The sequence below is a fragment of the Opisthocomus hoazin genome, chromosome 1 (genome assembly GCF_030867145.1).
Source record: "Opisthocomus hoazin isolate bOpiHoa1 chromosome 1, bOpiHoa1.hap1, whole genome shotgun sequence".
In the NCBI taxonomy this organism is placed as follows: Eukaryota; Metazoa; Chordata; class Aves; order Opisthocomiformes; family Opisthocomidae; genus Opisthocomus; species Opisthocomus hoazin.
This window is the reverse complement of record NC_134414.1, coordinates 30117666-30137190: the sequence shown is the minus strand read 5'-3', so window position 1 is coordinate 30137190 and position 19525 is coordinate 30117666. Positions and strand designations below refer to the sequence as shown.

General features: G+C 37.0%; 1 protein-coding gene across 5 annotated transcripts in view; it reads right to left on the bottom strand.

Moving 5' to 3' along the window:
• NBEA (neurobeachin) overlaps window positions 1-19525 on the bottom strand; it is a 544466-nt gene that overhangs the window by 2762 nt on the left and 522179 nt on the right. For all 5 annotated transcript variants that reach the window (XM_075420361.1, XM_075420351.1, XM_075420371.1 and 2 more), the window contains 5 exons: window positions 17232-17387; window positions 16171-16341; window positions 5565-5666; window positions 2024-2220; window positions 1165-1316 (listed from right to left, as the gene is read on the bottom strand). In XM_075420361.1, coding sequence (XP_075276476.1) covers window positions 1165-1316; window positions 2024-2220; window positions 5565-5666; window positions 16171-16341; window positions 17232-17387 — 778 coding nt within the window. The remainder of the gene's footprint in view (window positions 1-1164; window positions 1317-2023; window positions 2221-5564; window positions 5667-16170; window positions 16342-17231; window positions 17388-19525) is intronic.

Genomic DNA, 19525 nt, shown 5'->3' with positions numbered 1-19525 from the left:
TGTCACCACTTCTCTCAAACCACACAACAGCCATTCTCTGCTTAATTATGTGACTGAAGCTAAGCAGGTACTTAAAGCACTTTGTGCAGCTGGGGCTTTGCCGACTGGTATTACAATAAGGGACAGAGAAAACAGGCTAGCTATAAATTTTTGCAGCATAAATAAATCTCCTCGCACAGAGCACAGTACTGTACGCATAAACTGGCAAAGCTCCAGAAGCGAATAGGAGTCTTCCAGTAAGTTAGTTTCAATTAGGCTAAGCTTGAGACAAAAAACTTGTTTCAAGTCATCTACTCATATATGAGTAAATTAGGTATATATTTTGTTTATAGGTGTTTTTGGTGTTTTACAAAATGGGTACATAGCATAGAAATGCTAAAAAGTGTAAGAAAAATAAACTGAAATGAATGCTGTATGATTTTTCTACTATCCTATGAGTTCTTTTCATGTCATGAGTTTGTATATTAATAAAAAACACAAGACTGCTGTGTGATGTCAACAGCAAATCCACTCATAACCCCATATAAATGCACTATACAGGCTTACGTTATAATCACATTACAATCGCATTACAACAGAATACTGAGGGGCCAGGATCATATAACTTTTACATTTACAGTGTGCATTTTAGTGCCACAGCAGTGACTGCAAAAATCTAGGCTTGTACACTGCATCTCAAGCAGGTCAAAGGAAAGGACCACACTCACTCGTGGTAGATAGATCCACTGATAATATTACAGTTACAGACCAGATGCAACCCCAAGAAGTTCTCAAGCTCCACACAGCTGAAAATCAGAAATGTACCACAAATTTTGTAATTGGTTTTAAGGTATTGGTTAATAGGCACTACTGCACTCTGATCCAGTCTGACTATTCCTATGTTCTTAAGTTAATGAAATTTTTCTCATATTTTGCTAGCTGAGTCTCTGGTTTACTGACTTCCAGGATGCAAGACCTCACCTTAATGTTAAGCACTTCTGCTATGAGACTCAAGGATCAGAAAAAATGCTGAGTCAGATAAATCAGCAAGATAACAACTGGGGTAATGGTTTTATACCATATCCTGTTAATGACTGCATACCATAAATTCATGCTTAAAGTTCATGGAGATGTATACTTTATGCAATTTTAACATTTACATACCAACACTAACGACAAACTCACCTCTGATCATGAGACAGATCCATAGCTCTTATGCCAGCATCACAGCCCGGGTAAATATAGAGCTGCTTGAAGTCACAGGCCTGCCATACTTCCACTACACCGTTGTCTCCCCCTGTCACCAGGTTCTGCCCATCACTGCTCAGGAGGATGGCCTTCAGGAGAAAAAGGCAAAACCCAAGCACACAGTTAGCTTTGACGGAAACAGGTCAATATTACAGATATTTAATCAACTTAAAAGCATTTCTTTTGCTCTGCCCACTTTAAATTTGAAGAAAAAGGCTCCCACTTCTTTTTCTCCCCAGTCAAAAAATAAACAAACAAATTTTGGATCTCCAAATCTTAAATAAAACAACTGTGTGGTTTCCAACATGATATACAACCAAAAAGCTCTTTAACTGAATCTGCCAAGACTTGAGTTCAGCACACAACATTTTGATGTTTGTCCTACAGTGCTCGGTGCCATCACTAACACCTAAAGCACAGCAGCGATCTGCATTCCTAATGCTGCTTCAAGTGCTAGTGACAGAGCAGAGCCCTGAAGGCACCAATTCATGTCATGGCTGACAAATGAAGAACAGATTCTTTTCAGAGCATTTTGTTTTAAAGATGTATTTCCCATTGAAATTTAATTCCAAACAAAAATTCCAGGAATCGTGTGGGATTATAAATAATTTGTTCTTTTTTATGCTGGAAAAGCTCAAGCGCATTTTTGCTTTTGGAGGTGGAGATGAATATGACTTAACCAGGAGGCAGCAATTTTACACATGCAGTTTCCTTTAAAACACATGGCAAATAAATTCACTTTATTTTAACAAATAAAGGCGAGACACAACAAATATTTGCTTGCATTGAGATTTACCCTGGTTGAATCATTGATCTCCATCTGAGCTAAGAGTTTGCCATTAATGCTGAAATTGCTGAACCGTCCTCGTTCATAGTAGATGATGCAGTGACCTTCACTAGATACTGAAATTAAGCGAGGATACAAGCAGTTTTCTGTTCCTTCCAGGGCTCTCAGCAAATCTCCAGTAATTGTGTGTACCAGACAAGGACCTTCTGTATATGAAAACATAATAGATCATACATTTACTGCTTATACAAATGATACACACTGCACACAAATGTAATACATTTATATCACATTAGTCCTGCATAGGTATAACAAGATGCAATGTTTGCTTAAAGAATTTAAAATACACTGCAGAAAAGGAAACACAAGAGCTAGCATATTAAGAAAATAGATACAACGTGTCTAAAAGTGGTAGTTCATTATTTACTTAAACTGGTAGGAGTTTTCATTCATCTGTCTCCTAAAATATTCTTTCCTCTTTCCCAGCATTCAAAAGTGTCAGCCTTACTGCTTTCCTCCAACAACATGAACTCTCTTTAGCCTGCCCATTCACATTAAACAGATGGGGCTCTATCAGTGACTACTAGGAGCAACTCCCAGAGGGCATATAATCGCATCACTGCATATTTCTCCTATAGACAATGGCAGTTCCTCGTAGGTCCTCTCCCCCAGTGAATATGTTATATGCATAGATTTCAGTCCTGAAATGTTTAAACAATGGGAGTCATCTGACCGCCTACAGAGTTACTATGATATCTGGACTACAAGAGCTTTTGGGAGACCACACTGTAACTGCATTTACTCCAGAGCGATTTTAATACGAGATTTTAATGTCTTTTTATTACTGCTGATGAAAGAAAAAAAACAACTGTGAAATCTACAATGTACATTTTAAGATGCTAAATCAGGCTATTTCCATTTCAAGATCTATGAGAAAAGCTGTTTTGAAAGCGAGATCTGTATTCCTACAACGAAAAAGAGTCTCTTTGAGATAAATGTAATGAGTCATGGTAACTACTAAATGTTTTCTTTTATGAATCGCAGGATACTCCTGGACAGCACAGTAACCTCTTCCTTATAAAACTGGCTCATGACCCTGAAAGTAAATGCATATGGCAGACTGAGCCACCTCATGTTAAGCCCTTCTAACTTCTCTGAAATTCCCACAGCAGCTGGGTTTGCCCAGTTAGAACGAATCACAGCATCAGTGAATTCATCTGCGAGCCCTGTGGTACAGGTTTTTAGCTGTGTTTGCATAAAGCCTTATGCAGACAGACCTCAAGCCTTACTGAGTCCATGGGATATGACTGCAATGGAATTAGTTTATTTTCTCAGATATTTGAGTTTCAGCTTTGGAAATACTGAAGTGCCAGAATTTTATAAGAATTGATTCCTCTACCTTTAGAATAAAAACCATGTTAGATTTTTCAAAAGAAAAGTGTAATACCTTCATAGCTGAGTGGTCATGGACATGAAAAGGCACAAAGAAAATCTGATTTAGGATGCTACTCTAAAGACATACAGACTGACCGCTCTTTCTTTGGGTTTGTTGGATTAGAACACGCAAACATCAACCCAGCACTAAACATTTTTCTCAGAGGAGTCCTATATGTGCTGTCTCCCTGCCTCAGCAGGTTCTCCAGCACTGGGCATGTTATCGTAGCCAGCTCTGGAGAGGCAGCTGCCCCATGAGGGAGCATGGGCAGTGCTCAGGCAGGACGGCAGAGCAATGCCGTGCTGCCATGAAATGCAGTCTAGGAAACGGGAAAGGGACTGGAAAGGACAGAAACTGAAGCAGCTTCAAAACAGGCATCTGCCAGAAACCAGCAATAAAAAAAGGGATTTCCCCTCTGCCTTTAGATATGGGCTAGAGTTTGGCAGGAAGCAGATGAACTGAGTAACTCAGGGACAGACTGGGCCCCCATTTCTCTCGATCAATTACAAACATCTTCTGAATTTGATGTAAAAGTCCTTGGTCCTCCAGCACCCTTCACCTCTAAAAACAGATAAGTTTTCAAAGCATCATGTACTTAATGAAGCAGCAGATAACAGTACAGATTCCAGTCATTTTAACTAGAGGAAACTTGCAAAAAGATATTTGAAAAGGGTATACTATTATGGCAGTAAGAGTGTACAAAGCTGCCTTAAAAGATAAGAAAAAGCAATGCTGCAAGACAAAACTTTAGGTTCAGCATCACTGTACATTTTTTTTCATAAATGTCTTGACTTTGCCTATGACTGTTCTATAGTATGTCATTACTAGAGTTAATGACCCATTAGGATTTCCTGTTAAAAATGCCTTTACTCAAAAGTTTCACACTCAGCTTTGAAAATAAATGTTGAGCTCTGAGGCAGTATAAAAGAAGATAACCCAGGAGATCAGCTGTGAGCAAAAGTGGGCAGAACAGGCAACACATCCTTCTTCCCTTCAGAAGTAGCAAACTTTTTAAAATGGAGTACTAGTATATCTGTGGGGATGGATAAAACAGGCATCACTGCAGAAAAAGCAAGTAGCTGGATGCGGACATAGGAGTGGAGTGGATATGAGATAGGAAGATCTACAAGGAAGAAGAACCTTAAGGAAGGACAAGGGCAATATAAAGAAAGGAAATAAGAAGGGAGAAGAAATAATGTAGCACAAAAGGAAGTAAGAAAGAAGGGGGGTGGGAGGGGGCAAATAAGAAAGGAAAAGAGAAAAAGACATGCAGTTTGCCAAATTAAGAAAAGAAGCTGAGTGAGAGAGGGCAGTGGGGGAAGAAAAGTAGATGTGGAATTCAGGGAAAAAGGAGAAGGTGGGCAGAACAAGTAAAATGGAACAAATGAAGGAGAAACAAAATAAGGAAAGATGAAGCAAATGATGATTGAGGCGGGTGATTAATTTACATTGATTATCAGTTATAAAGGGACTGCTGCAGTTTTGGAAAGGTATTTTGAACATTTGTGTTAGCAACTGTTGGATACTCTGGATTCCATAGATAAGTAACAGAGAGAAAGTGTGAACAGATGGCTCAAAAATTTTAATAGGAGTAACAACAAACCTGAAAACTCCTTATTATTTGTAATCCACTACAAAAAAAACCTACTGCTGTCCGCAGATCCTAAACCAAGCAAATTGTCCCTGCTCCCCTTGCCGAGGAGACTGAGGTAAGTCCTACAAACTGCCATTCAATTAAGATCAGAGTGGAGAACTTGGGGTTGGCCCTCCCCTAAATAGAGGTCTCTATCAACAGGTTTCTTCAAAATCAGTAGATGTCATTATGGATTATTATATAAATTTTTATCAACTACTCTTCCAGATCTGGGGAGAACAGTAGCACAGGCTGACAGTTAGAAGGAATGATCAACTTAATTTGTGTCTAAATCTTGTAAATCCAGATAGTAAGTAGTAACATTCAGAGTAAGCTGCTGCAGATTCCCCTAGAATTACAACACACCTTAGTAGAAGAGACTTTGGATATTTAAACTATATGTGGCTTGAGGGAAGACTGAGAAGTACCACTACAAAAGGCTCTAAAACTGTTAAGACTTAAATCATGAAAACATTTCTGACCTTTAGCACCACTGATAACAAGTCCCAACTCCGCACAGACTGACACGCAGACAACTTCATGGTCATGACCAGTTAGAACAGCACGGGGAGCTGGATAATCACCTGTTAAAAAAACACAAGAATAAAAACAAAAAAAGGAAACGACAGAGAAATGCCAAACCAGACCTGATTTATCAACAAAAGAACTTTGCTATAATTTGCCTTAAATCAGTAAGCATCAAAGAGAGGTGCACTGTGCTTTAATATCTCATATTTAGGTTTTTGAGCAAAATACATTCAGATATCATAAAGTTTCATAAGCACAGCTCCCTAGTGCATTAATTAATACATTAACAAAAAGAAAACTTCTTTGGTTTAGAAATTACGTACCGCTTGCTGTTTACAATACACAAACGATAACAACACATTGCGTTCTATGACCTAAAAAACCTGAAAATGTATATTTCAGACAAAGAACACAAAGTGTGGTGGCACTAAAAGCAGCTGTAATGTAAGGGTCTGCTGTTGAGCGTGTATGTCTCTAGACTTCTGCTACAAACCTAAAGAGTAGCATGAGTTGAGGATGTTCCTATATTAATGATCACAATTTGTTTCATGAAACTGGGGGTAGGAAAAGAAGAGAGAAGGAACAGCACTGTACTAGAAAGATACTAATGTTGCATAGACATTATTGATTCAGAGACACATTGAATGCTTATAGATTAAAATTACAATAAAAATGGTTATGGGTATACATCATTTTATATATATTACTATGGATAACTATGCCATTTTTATCACATTCAATTTATTAAAGAGTAGCATAGACTACTCCCTAAATATTTATTTTTTATATACAGGAATGGGCATTCATGGAGTGTTTATATGAAAAACAGCAACATCTCTGTTGTTTCTAATAATAACAGATGCTGACATCTTAACAGTGAAACTCCTATATGCAGTAAGGAATTGCTCAGTATTTGATCCTGCTTTGCCAGGCAAAGAACGTGAATCAGGAATAAAAAATTAGCAACTTACTAGATAACACAGATTTCATCTGGTTATATTTACTTTGTAACACTGAAATACAGAAAATTGGAAAATTGGAAAGGACTGGAGCTCTGCCAGTCAAAAAGGATAAAAGAAATTACCTAGGTAACTACAGATGAATTACTGTAACACTAATCCTATGCAAAATAACAAAATGGTTAATCCACAGTTCTGCTAAAAAAGAATTGGAAGCAAAACTCTCAGTAATGCCAGTCACCATGCTGTACTAGAAGGGGAGTCTTGTCAAGCAAGCTTCTTGACTGTTTTTGACAGGATGACAGGTATAGCTGATAAAGATGGCTATGTCAAAATGGCGTCCATGTATTTTTTTCAAGATATTTGTCTTAGTAATATCATGTTTTGGTTTAAACCTGTTTTATCTGGAACTGACTGTGGCCAACATGGAAGGCACAGAAGCTGGTTCAATGACAGATCTTGAAATTTTTTGTCCATAGAAAGGCATCTACTATGACCTACATATCAGGATATTGGAAATTAGGTTGTCCAAGTAGGAGCTGGGAATCGATTCTTAATCAAACACTGATCAATAATGTTATCTACAGAATAATACAAAATCTTTGCTGGTAAGATATCGTGTATATAAAACCAATACAAAGATTCATGGGCAACTGTATAATGAAGAGAGAAAGTCACTGCCTAGTTTAACAAAAAGGTAGAAAAATGTGTTTAATTTATTTTATTTATTTTGTATGCAGCCAAGTGGAAGGTTGACGCTCCTGCAGAAGCACAAGCTCTGCTCACTGGAGAGCAGATTCTGTTCTGAAAGGCAGTGAGTCAGAGTAGGATTTATGGAGCCAGAAAGGAAAACTCCCTCAAGATTAGCTTTCAGTGCAATACCCTAGAATAGCAAATAGGAGTTGAGAACTATCTTGCCAATGCAGACCAGAAAGATTAGTGTCTTGTACCCACATTTACAGAAATGAGCTTAAAGGAGGCTTGCACAACTGATATAGAGAAGAAGACAGGAGGCTGCACAGTGTTTAAAGTGTTTTCTCTCTGCACTGCACAGGCAGCAAAGCAGTGACTTGACCACGGTAACTGGGAGACACAGGAGTAAAAGATGCCAAATAGCCCAGAAATTTATCTTGCAGCTAATGGCACAGCAAGGTCCAATGGGTGAATGGCTGCACACATTTCAACTCTGCAAGAAAATGCAGTTTCCTAACTGGAAAAATGGTTAAACACTAAAACAAATTAAAAAGGGAACTACCTGAGTGGCTAAGCAATATAGCATGGGTTTCTGAAAGATATGCACTAAGAATGGAGGCTTGGGCAGACTTCTGTGGGTCAATGAATTTAGTCTTTTTTATTGCGGACACTCACAGCATATAAACCTGTTAATAAATTAATGAAATGGCTATCTGGGTATGTGACTTGGAAGGATATTCAGACCTTTTCTACTCTACAGGAGAGAAATATTCTGATTTTCAGTTTGAATTTATTCGTGTCTGCCTTGTATCTCTTTGTTCTTGTGTCAGCACTGTCCTTCAGCTTCAGGTCTTCTCCCATTCTTGTGTTTTCCCACTCATGTATTCACAGAATAAATCAGCCCTCTAAGTCTTTCTTTCGGCTCTGTTAAACAAACCAAACTCTTATAAACTCCTGTGAAGTGATGGGCTTGCCATTTATTAGTCATTGTAGCAACCCTTACCTGCCCCTGTCTGGCACCAAGTTCTTTCTTAAAATTTGGGCAGGCAGAATATATATATGTATATATATATATACATATATAACAATAGTTCTTGAAAATTTAGCATGAATCTACAGTATTTCTTGTCAAACCTGTCTCCTGCCATCAAAATTTTAATAATAATTCCATGTATTTTACTGTATTTCTGAACCAGCTGAGAACTACCAGCCATGGATTTATGGACATCAGTTTTGGACCCAATAGTACAGGGTGGGCCAATCTACATGGTCTTATCATTGCATTGTACAGACACGTTAACACTTTCCTATCTCTAATGAAAATATCTAACCCAATAAATCCTAGTTTCCCAATGTTTAATCTAGCCTGAAAGACAAGAATCTTTCTGGTCTGGAAACTGAAGATGTGAACTGAAAATTGGGCTTCACTGCTAGGGAAGCATGGATGTTGGAAGAAATAGGAGTGACGCTTTCTGTATCTCATCAAAGATTAGATATATTTTGAGATTTAGACTTTTATAATTTCTTCATCAATGTTGCTGTTGAGAACTCCATCTCCTTTTGAGGTCTTCTTTTCTCCCAGTGCATAAAAGAAAAGTGAAAAAAAATTAAGTTCAGCTAAATTCAGAATTTTAAACTTTTTTTTTTTTTTCATTATTCTATATGTCCACCTGGAAAAAAGAGGAATTACGCTCAAGGGTCATCTTGGATTACGTTCTTATTACAGACCCATATACAGTAGTGTCATTAGACAGCAAGGGTGAATGACTGAAATTATTACATGGTTAGAAATTCTTTAATGGAAAATAAATAATGTAATTTTCAAAAGGACATTATACTCAGTGTTTCCTAGGAAAAAAACTATAATAACATGAACCTGTAAGATGTCAGAATATGAAAAATAAGAACATTTAATTGACTTCTTGATTTATAAAGGAAAATGCTTATAAGAAACAACTGCCCTGATACACAGATCTTTGAGTCCTGATTTTCAGTAAATGCAAATAAATAATGGACTGTCATTATTAGGATTAACAGTCCGATAGTAATTGAAAATTGCATTTTTCCCCTTAGGACTCAAAGAAAAAAATATTCAGTGATACTTTCTACAGGAAAAGCTGTGGCATGGGCAAGAGAACCTCAGTCATATTACATTTTATTGCTAAGGACAGAAGTTGTGAACTCCAGGAATCATTCAAAATCCAGCAAAATATTCTGTCACTGTCACATCACCACTGATGGATGTAGCCAGAGGTCAAAGGCTGCAGCTCTGAGGGAATTGCAGGTGAAAATATCCTACCTATGAACTGAGATACCATCACTGTAAACTCCCTGTAATTTCCCCAAAGGAGCACCTTTGAACCGAATTACTAGAGGGCAGAAGGAAAAAAAAAAATCTGTGTTGTAATTCCAAACAAGTAAGTTCTTCTACAAAGTCTAAAATAGAATACATCTTCCCTTCTCTCTGAAAAATCTAATGCTTAATACTATTGTAAGGTTCTCCTGGAACAAACGGTGTGCTCGCATGGTAAGGAAACAAAGAATAAGAAAACAAAAAGAATAGACAGTGCTAATATTTCTCTCCTATTGGCCTTTTCCGGGAATTACGCATAGATTGCTGTGGGGATACATCTAGGAGTCTTCTGTATAAAGAAACATGCGAGCACAAAGCAAATTCCAGCTTCCTTTTCATCTCTGATTTCGATGGAAGCAAGTACAAGGCTATAGCCATATTATTTGTTGAACATAATTTACTTTGCTATTAGCATTTTTGAGGGGATACTCATCAGAAAAAAAAAATAGAAACTATCATGGCTTTCACAGAAGTGAAAGTATAATAGCCTTCTTGAATTTTTACTGTCAGCAAAAAACATCTTGGAGATAAGGCTATGACCAATAAATAGGAACATTTCAAAACAGGAAATAGCCAATAGCAATGTCCACAACATGAGGGAGCAACGGTTGTAAAATCAAGGTTGCTGACAGAAAAATATTCATATATTCAAGATATTCTCACCTCTGGCAGAACCAGTTTATTTGCTGAGGAATGTGAGCAGCATTATATAGCTACAAATGATTCACCCAGGTGAGTGGACTTTCAGGTACCTTGCACCTATCCAGACCCCAAAATGAAAAATACAGTGGAGGAGAGGAGCATAAGGATTTTCAGCTTCTCTTCCTATTTCTTCCACTAAATTGCTTTGGGAACTTTGGCAAGTTGCTAAACCGCCTGCACCATAGAGCTCCCACAGGGTACGCAGCAAAGCATGGGCACAGACATCTGTTGATAAAATGCTAGATATAACTGCATTAGTTCGGGCGCATCATTGGCTCTTTTACCTTTGCGTAGCAGTCTTAGGAGAGAGATGTCTTTGACTACCAGAGTAGAGACAGCACCAGTAAAAATTACATACTAGTCTTCAAAGAGTTTCTAGTCTTGCAGAACAGTGCTAAGACACCGTATTTTAAAAATTAATACCTAAACTGCACAAACATACAAGTACTATAATAACTCTTATATAACTCTAAGTAACTCACAATAAACAGGCAAAGCAGAGTGCATATGTGCCAATGTGCTTGTGCAGGGCCTTTAGACAGCCGTCCAGTCCACTTGGTACAGAACACACCGGTGGCTATTTTTAAACTGCTGCCCTTTCAAGGTCAAACCAGGGCATGCTATAAGGTATTAAAATATAGAGGGATCTAAAAGAATAAGTGAATACTCTGAGTTCAGTATAACTACTCTTTCAACATACAAACTCACAAAACCTGTGATGTTCAGAAATTTAAATTGTTTCAGAACGATCTTATGTAAAAGGAAACATAACAGTATACCTTGTGACAGACTTAAAATAAAAGTGTAGGTTAAGTTGACAAAGATCCCTTATGGTAGCGCTTACCCTCCCTTTCAGGTAAATACAGAATACACTCACTGGGATAGGATGAATTGTTAGTAGTTCTGAGGATTATGTTACAATGCTAAACAAACCCAGTTTAGGGCTGATAGACACAATATTTTCCAATGGTCTGCACAGTTCCTGTTAGAAAAAGCAGGGTTAACTCTCACACCTCTTGTGACCATCCTCTTGGAAGCTACAATGGGTAATGAGAAATGTCAAGTCCCAAGATCAATGAAATTTCAGGCTCTAGGGACAAAAGAGGAATAGCATTGATCCTTTTAAAGAACACCAGTCAGAGGGTGAATGTAATATATTGCACAGAGAGGCTCAAGAGGATAAGCGGCCAAGTCCAACATACTTACCTGACAAAAAATTCAATCAGCTTTTAGCACAAGCTGCCTAACTCTCCTTTCTTTCATGCAGGAGTCTGATTCCAATTAAAGTGTGCAAATTAATTTTTATCACTTTCAAATTAGTTTCTGAATTTGTGTCTGTTTCAGATTAAAGCATCTGTCCCTCACTTTTCTGCAATTCTATCACCCACTTTGGTATCTGTTCAGAGACTCAGAGATAATTCCCATTTTCAAAGTCACTTGTTTGAAAGAGACATTCAATAAAGCAATCATTAAATATAAAAATAAAACAACTATAATGATTCATGTTGAACTCCAGGGCATATCATGTACTCTCTTTGCTCCTTTTTGTGATGACTAATACAGTTGCTATGTGAGAATAAATTTGTATACAAATTAGCACTTAGCTAAAACAAATCCCTATCTATCACAAGAGAAAAAAAATCAAAACACAAATTGTCAAATTCCATCACAATAGTTTTTCTATTCAATCTCTTAGAACTGCAAAGATTTACATTTCCCAGATCACTTCAAAGAATTAAAATAAGCACAACTATGTCCTTTGTATGTGCTATGTCTTCCTAAGAGAAAACAGATTCCTTTCTCTGTTCTCTCAACTGTAGCGGATTTATATAATGTGGTCATCAACTTAATAAGGTGCAGATTCAGATTACCTATTTCAGATGGGCAATTTTGGCTTAGAAAGTAGGTATCTGACCCTGGCAAGATGACTAAGCTTCATTCAGTTCAGTGTTTTTGCAAAGATGGTACTTATCTAAGCAAGGATAAAGTAATAAGGGGAGGCTCAAACGTACATAAAAACCCGCATTCAACTGCTCTTCAGCCTAAAGGAATTCATGCCACACTTCCCACTTTCCAGGAGCATCCCCAGGTACCAGCATCTAGCCTAGGCTAGAAAAGGACATTTACTACCACTGGTATTAAAGCTTAGCCATTGCATAGACATGAAACCAATTTTTGTTGGACCAGAGTAAGTGCAAGTAGGGAGATTTGCCCTACATACTGCTGTTGAAGGTATGCAGTTTTGGTTCCTGATTTCTCAAATTATCTCTGTTTCTACCCAATCATCACATCACATACGATCCACAAACAAGAGCAGAGTAAAGAATTTTGCTTTCCACCACAGCTGGAGGTTCACAGGGGGCCCCTCCCACATTATTTTATAGCCTGATACTCAGCACATGCTTGTGAATATGGGAACGCGAGTTTGAATTCCCCCAGTCTCTGGAGACCAAGAACTTAGTCTCCCACTTCCTGGACAAACATTCTAACCAGAAGGTTTTTTTACAAGCTATTTTTGCAAGCTACTCCATGGAAAACATTGCATTTAAAATCTGGTAAAATTTCAGTCTTCTCAGTAATTGTGAGAAGTCTCAAGAAATTGAGACAAGTGCAAACTGAACCAGAAACTTCTTTGTGATACTTACTGTAGAATAAAAGTGATCACTTACTAAATGCATTGATTGGAAAAATTATTTTTAACTTGTAAAATGAAGGTCACTCATAGGCAAGTTTTCAGCTACTGAGTTGGAGCAGCCACTTGCAAGAGTCTTATCCAAGACACAATTTTTCTCAGTTCTCCTCTTTAAACTAGAACCGGTCCTGTATTTCTCACAGACATGGCTGAGGTCACCCCCTCACAACACGCCCACACAAGATTTTCAGCAGAAGGCTCTACACAAGTCCGACAGGTTAGGGTATTGACATATATGTTGTTTAGTAAAGATTTTGTGTAACTCACTCATTGATTCTGGAATAAGGAATTTTAGCAAAATTGGTAAGGAGTTTGTTCTGTCAATCTTTTGCCCCAGAGTATTTCACGATAAATGATTGCGATTCCTATGTTTTCTAATTAAATTTTATCTAAATTTTCCTATACAAACATTAAATTATATATACCGTTTAGGACTGGAGGTTTGCTTTCCCCCGTCCCACCCCCTCCAACATTTTCTGAAACAAGTAAAGCTCCTTTTGGTAATCAGATGCATTAAAGCTGAAATTGATAATTAACTGTCTTTCAGTTAAAAGATCTTTATAAAGTCAAGCATCTAACCCAGATAATTACTATACCTGACAATTTTCTTTGAATTCTTCACCTTCTTACAGTCTGTAGTATAAAATATCTTATCTGTGTCTCCAGATGACAGCTTTTAAAAAACTAATCCCCCTTCTTTCCCCTGCAAATATCATCTACATCTTTCTGGAAATTCATTCCAAAGATGTTAACTAATTGGATTTGACCTACAGTGAACATCTCACTTTCACTTTTCCTACAAGGTAAATCCTAATCTTCTACTAGTAAGTATAGGAGAAGAATATATTAGGAAACATTTCTTTACTATTTTAGTGGCTTTAACTATGTAAAACTGCAAACATATTTTCATAAGGATTATTGAAAATGCTTCAGTCCTGGAAAGTAATATGCAGGGAATCAGTCATACAACAACTGTCTTATCTGTTTGTGGTAGGGAGCAGAATCTAGTAATTACTGCAGCAGAAAGATTTAGTAACTGTAGAAGTTTTAAAAGGCAGAAGGTCCTTCAGGCATATAATCACTCATGTGGTCTGTCCTTACTGATGTATGTTCATGAGAAGTCTAAGTAGCTGTTAATCAGGATATGTTTACAACACATGAAGTTCTGGTTATAGTACATTACTAGTACATCATTAGCATATCCATGGTATATTTAATCCAATGAGTAGAGGTAGTAATAATAGTGATGACATCACTCTTCCTCAACATGACTCTTCAACATGTCTGAGTAGTAAGAAATCTGATCAACGTATTTTAAAGCTACCACAGTGGACTTCGGTACTTCATCTTCTTGAGTTCTGCTACCTGTGCCTGCGAGATTACATTTGCCTGGACATGACTATCTGCAGCACAGTCTCCATTTAATCTGACTATAAGGCCCTTTCTTCAGCAAAACAGCGCCTTATCTGTATAGACATAGAGATGGAGAGCAAATTATTCAATTCATTTTTGTTTCCATTGATTTCTGTCAGCAGACTGATATCCTTTCTTTTCATAAAATTAAAGATCTCCAAGCAGACACTTACGAAGTCACACAGCTAAGATATTAAACCTGACATTCCAAAAAATACCACTTTCTTGCATTCAGACATATTCATTATGACAAAAAGATATCAGAACTAAAATAAAACTATCTGCAAAAGAATTGGAGCAGTTTGCATCAGCCAGTAAGGAGAGGCTAATGGTAAGGCTGTCTAAGCCCCATATAATCAAAGGAAGTAAAGGAAAAATCTTACATTTTTTCCTTAATGAAAGCAGCAAGCTCTTATTTTTCCCTGGTCCTTAGCATAGTAGTTACTAATACTTGATATAAAACACACAGGCGTTCAGCGAAGCAAAATGAAATCAAGCTAAACAGAGTGCCCTGACAAAAACTCCATTTCAGACTGAATTTCACCCTGTCTCAGAACTAAGTGCTAAAAAAGTACTGGAATATACATAAAAATAGAGAAATTCGTTATGGGAACATTTTTTTTTTTTACCCCTCCATTCTCTCTCTGTTATAAAAGCAAAAGAAAATCAGGTGAGAAAGTGAGGCTTTTATCTGTCTGTTTTCTCTGCTTACAGACAAATGGAAGAAAATTAAAACACAACAAAAAATCTGCTGCTGAGGAATTAACAAAATATTTACTTTGTAACAAATAAAACACTTTTCTACCTGACATTCAGTTGAGGAATACTTTCACTTAGATGTCTGTAACTGACAGGTCTACAACTGCCTCCAGTCAGTACTTGAACAAGAGATCAAAATTGGTAGTGATGGATTCTTCTATGTTTATCTAAAGAGGCAATATCCTTGTGCTGAAAGCAATAATCAGAATTCAGAAACTGCTTTAAATGAAATGGATTTAGTGTTGTACAAAACAGCTCTATTATATGGATAAAAGTTGCTCTTGTCTTTAGCTGTGGTAACATTTCTGGCTTGGATGAAGGGACCTTGTAAATTAGTAATGCACGTTAAGTGCCCTCTTATATAAATTAGTAGTATTATTATTGTGTCCCCTTCATTCTGCAAAACACTGATAGTTAGTCCCCTGCAAACAAAATGTAAACTCTTCCTGACATTTTATCTTTTTCTATTTTTATTCAGTCACATTGCTTCTCTAAAGGTTTGTCTGCTATAGAAAGACCTTTCTCAAAGGGACTCATTTAATTCCATGGCATGTGAGACGCTCCTTTTTTGTAAAGGCAAGCAGCTGATATAGCATGCTGTAGCACAAAAGGAGCATGTTAAAATGCCAAAAAATATTTCTGGGGAAAGAAGAGTCAAAATATAGTGATATACGTCCTATCACTTAAAGGCCAAAATCATCTTGTTCTAGTTTATGATGACATGATTCAGTAAGTGATAAAGGCAATTATGAATTTAAGAATTACTCCCATACTATTATCTGTTACCACGCACAGACTGTTTAAGCATTTTTTTGGCTAGACTCAATGAATTGCTTAGCATGGGGTGCTCTTCTTATACCAACCTTCAACCCGCAAGTGAAGTAATCGATATATTTGGTAACACCTTCTGAAGCTAACAGAAGGAATGCTAAAAATGAATAGGTGTGACAGAGGACCTCTCAGGAAGCCGTCTTTTACAGGATACTTACTGCTATTTGGATTATCACCTATAATATGATGTCGGCCACTCCAATACCAAAGCAGCAATGTAGCGTCACGAGACCCGGACACGATGTAGCAATCACCACCGATGTAGGACTCTGATCTGGCAAGGCAAGTCACGACATCCCAGTGGCCAAACACAATCTGAGTTAATTTTCCTGGTGGGAGTGCAAAGTGACACAAATTCATTTTTTTTTAAGTACTTGCAGCATTTCGAAATCATTAACTAAATCATTAAGAAATATTCAGCTCAAATGTAATTTTTCCCTCATGTCCCTTAATTAGAGTTCACTACATGCTACAATGAGATTAAAAAATCACAAAGATAAAACTTTTCTTTTCCTCTTTTTATTTTCCTATTGAGGGCTTTGCTCTGTGTCAATCCAAAGTCTAACCCTTATCTCTGAAAATCAAGTCAGTGCTGCAGTCACTGAATATTTAGTGGAGTTACTGCTCCATCAGTATTTAAGCAAAGGTGTTAGAATGCTATTTGTGAATTTCATGAATGATATGCATAAGATGGCACATGACCTTTTCCATAATAGTGCTACATTTTTATATTAAAAATGTATATTTGTTCTATGTTAATGTCAAATGAAGGTCTAGTATGATCATCACCTCTTTCTTTCTATTATTGCAATCAGTTTTTAGCAATATACTCAATGATATTAGGCTAAGCAATCAGACAAAGAAACAAAATACTGGTTCCTGGTAGCAGGCTATGCAACCTACTTCCTTATTACATGAAATAAATATGAGATAGAAACAATACAGCCACAAAAAATATTGTAACAAAAATTTTGGTTGATCCTTTTGATATGATCGATTCCCTGAATGCAACAATGCTTTTCAGAAGTTACCAGAAACATACCTTTTCATTTCCTTTTACATCTTTTATCTTCCAAAAAATCATCTTAAACCTATTATTCTCAAACATTAATGAATTATCATGTATTGAGGGGTAAGCACAGGCATTAGATACGGTAGCATTAAGACAACCATCTACTTTGTGACCTAAGAAGAAACAGGTAGTTGTATATAGGGTCACCTGTTTCTGTAGAATAAACTCGAAAGCTCTTGTCCCAGAAGCCACAGATAAGAATGTAGCGATTATCTGCTGTGACCACGAAACAATGTGCATTGATCTGGATGCTCTGATCCACAAGGTCTGTGATCTGCCGTTTGTTCACACCAGAGTTATTGGCTGTAACAAAATGCAAAACACATTTTACAAGTAAGCCACTCCAACACCTTCCTGTCATCCACTTACAGGAGAAAATGAATACATTTAACTTTCAATGAACTGTGAATTTGTTGTTGAGTAAGCACTTTGAATATGAACATTTAGAGCTGTCTATACGGGTGTCAGAAATACAAAATTGTTGTGAGATTTCTGGTTTCCCTTTGAATAAGACAAAAGATTTTACAGGAGATGACAATTTCTTACGAACTGCCTGATGCACTGCATAGTATGTGGCAATATTTTAAGTGCTTTGCTGAAGTATTCTCCAAACCCAAACTGAACTAGGGGAAAATGATGAATGTCCATTTAAAATACCAAGCCAACGCTAACAATACTGCAGAAAGTAAATTCTTGCTGGTTGGCATCTCTCCTTCGGAAAATATCCCAGCTTGTGTTGTGTGACCTTGACATCCCCTATACCTGCAGATGCTTAACCAGGTCAAAGACGTAAAGATTCAACTAATTAAGCAATTCAAATTTAAATGTGCTTTTTAAACACTGTCCTATCACCTACTTCTCAAGCCGGGAGCCGGCCATGGGCAGTAGTGTCATTTCCACCTGGAAATTCCCCCAGACAGAGGGAAAAGCAATGGTTCACGCAGAATCCCACCACCCTGACTGTCAAACGGAGCTGTCAGGAAGGACTGGGAGTAACCAGGTAACCATGTGCTTTTTACTTCCCGTGACCCAACAGACACGATTTGGCAATATAATAAAAGTGTGTTGCTTCTCACCTAATTTTAATTTACTAAGAGTTCAGTATATAATCTAAGTTAATTACCTGTGCTCCCTCTATACTCACTGGAGAGAGACATTGCTTCATGTGGCAAGTCGTCTCACGCTGTAACAGCTGTCTAAGTGCTAGACAACTCCAGAGGATGGTTTCTCTTTCTACAGTAGCTATGGAGGGAATCTTGACAACTAACTTCAGCTAATTGAAGTTAGGTGAGACAAAACTCACTCTGAGAGACATGTTTCTCCTAACGTAGGAACACAATTTAATGCAGATAATATTGCGAAAGTTCTTCTGTCCCTATTTTTGTTTATTCTACTGAAATTGCTCTCACTGCATGAAATGAGACTCAACCAAAAAAAAAACTATTTTAAATTTGCTTGTAAAAGCTCATAACATGTTTATATACTTTCCATGAACGCATATTTAAATTTCCAGACCCTCTATGTCCATCCACTGAAAGATAATGAATTACAAATTACTCAAATTTCCAGAACAGGTGGGCACAATAATTGTGCCCTAGCTTTTGAGAGGAAAACCTGAAGAGAAAACTATCATAATTATATGAGCAAATGAAGCATACAGAATGAGAAAGCTAACTCGCCTGAGGTACTTGTATATAAATCTTTCCACCATGAATATTGACACAGACGAAAAAGGAACTTTTCATCTGGAGATGTTTAAAAATGCATTTCTTTTCTCACCAATGCTGCAAAATCATCTCTAAGAACCTTCCCTATCCCCAATTTTTGTCTCATAAATATGCCTACTGCAAAAAAATAAACAAACAACCACAAACCAAATAGTTGCAATTAAGGAGTAATAATGACCGCTAGGAATACAAATCCTGCAATCTCTGTAACAGTTTTAGCAGATGTTATTTCTCAAAATACTTCACTTTATCAGATATTTTTGGATTTAAAAAGTACAATCATGTATCAATTTAAAATACAGTCTTTTCTTTATGAATTCAGTAATGCTGACTAAAACAATCCAAACCATAACCTGAATGCAAAGAAATAGATCTGCATCTACGCTGATATACACAGTGCTGCCTGTAGGAACTGAAAATATGTGAACTTTACCAAACCCCCACATTTTATTTTACTAATGATGTGACCTGATAAGAGAAAAGAATTATAGATACAGGCTGACAATGAAACTGACTTAATTGGTTGTTTCTTAAATACCAATTGCTGGTGATGTTAATAACGAAAAGCACTCATGTAATTCATTCAGCATCAGTAACTAATGTTTTTAGTTCTCCAGGACTGACAAGAATAAGTGTTTTCCTATCTTCCGTGTTAAATGAACCCTAATATACAAATACAGCTTAATCAATAATTCTTGAAGATGCTGATTTCAA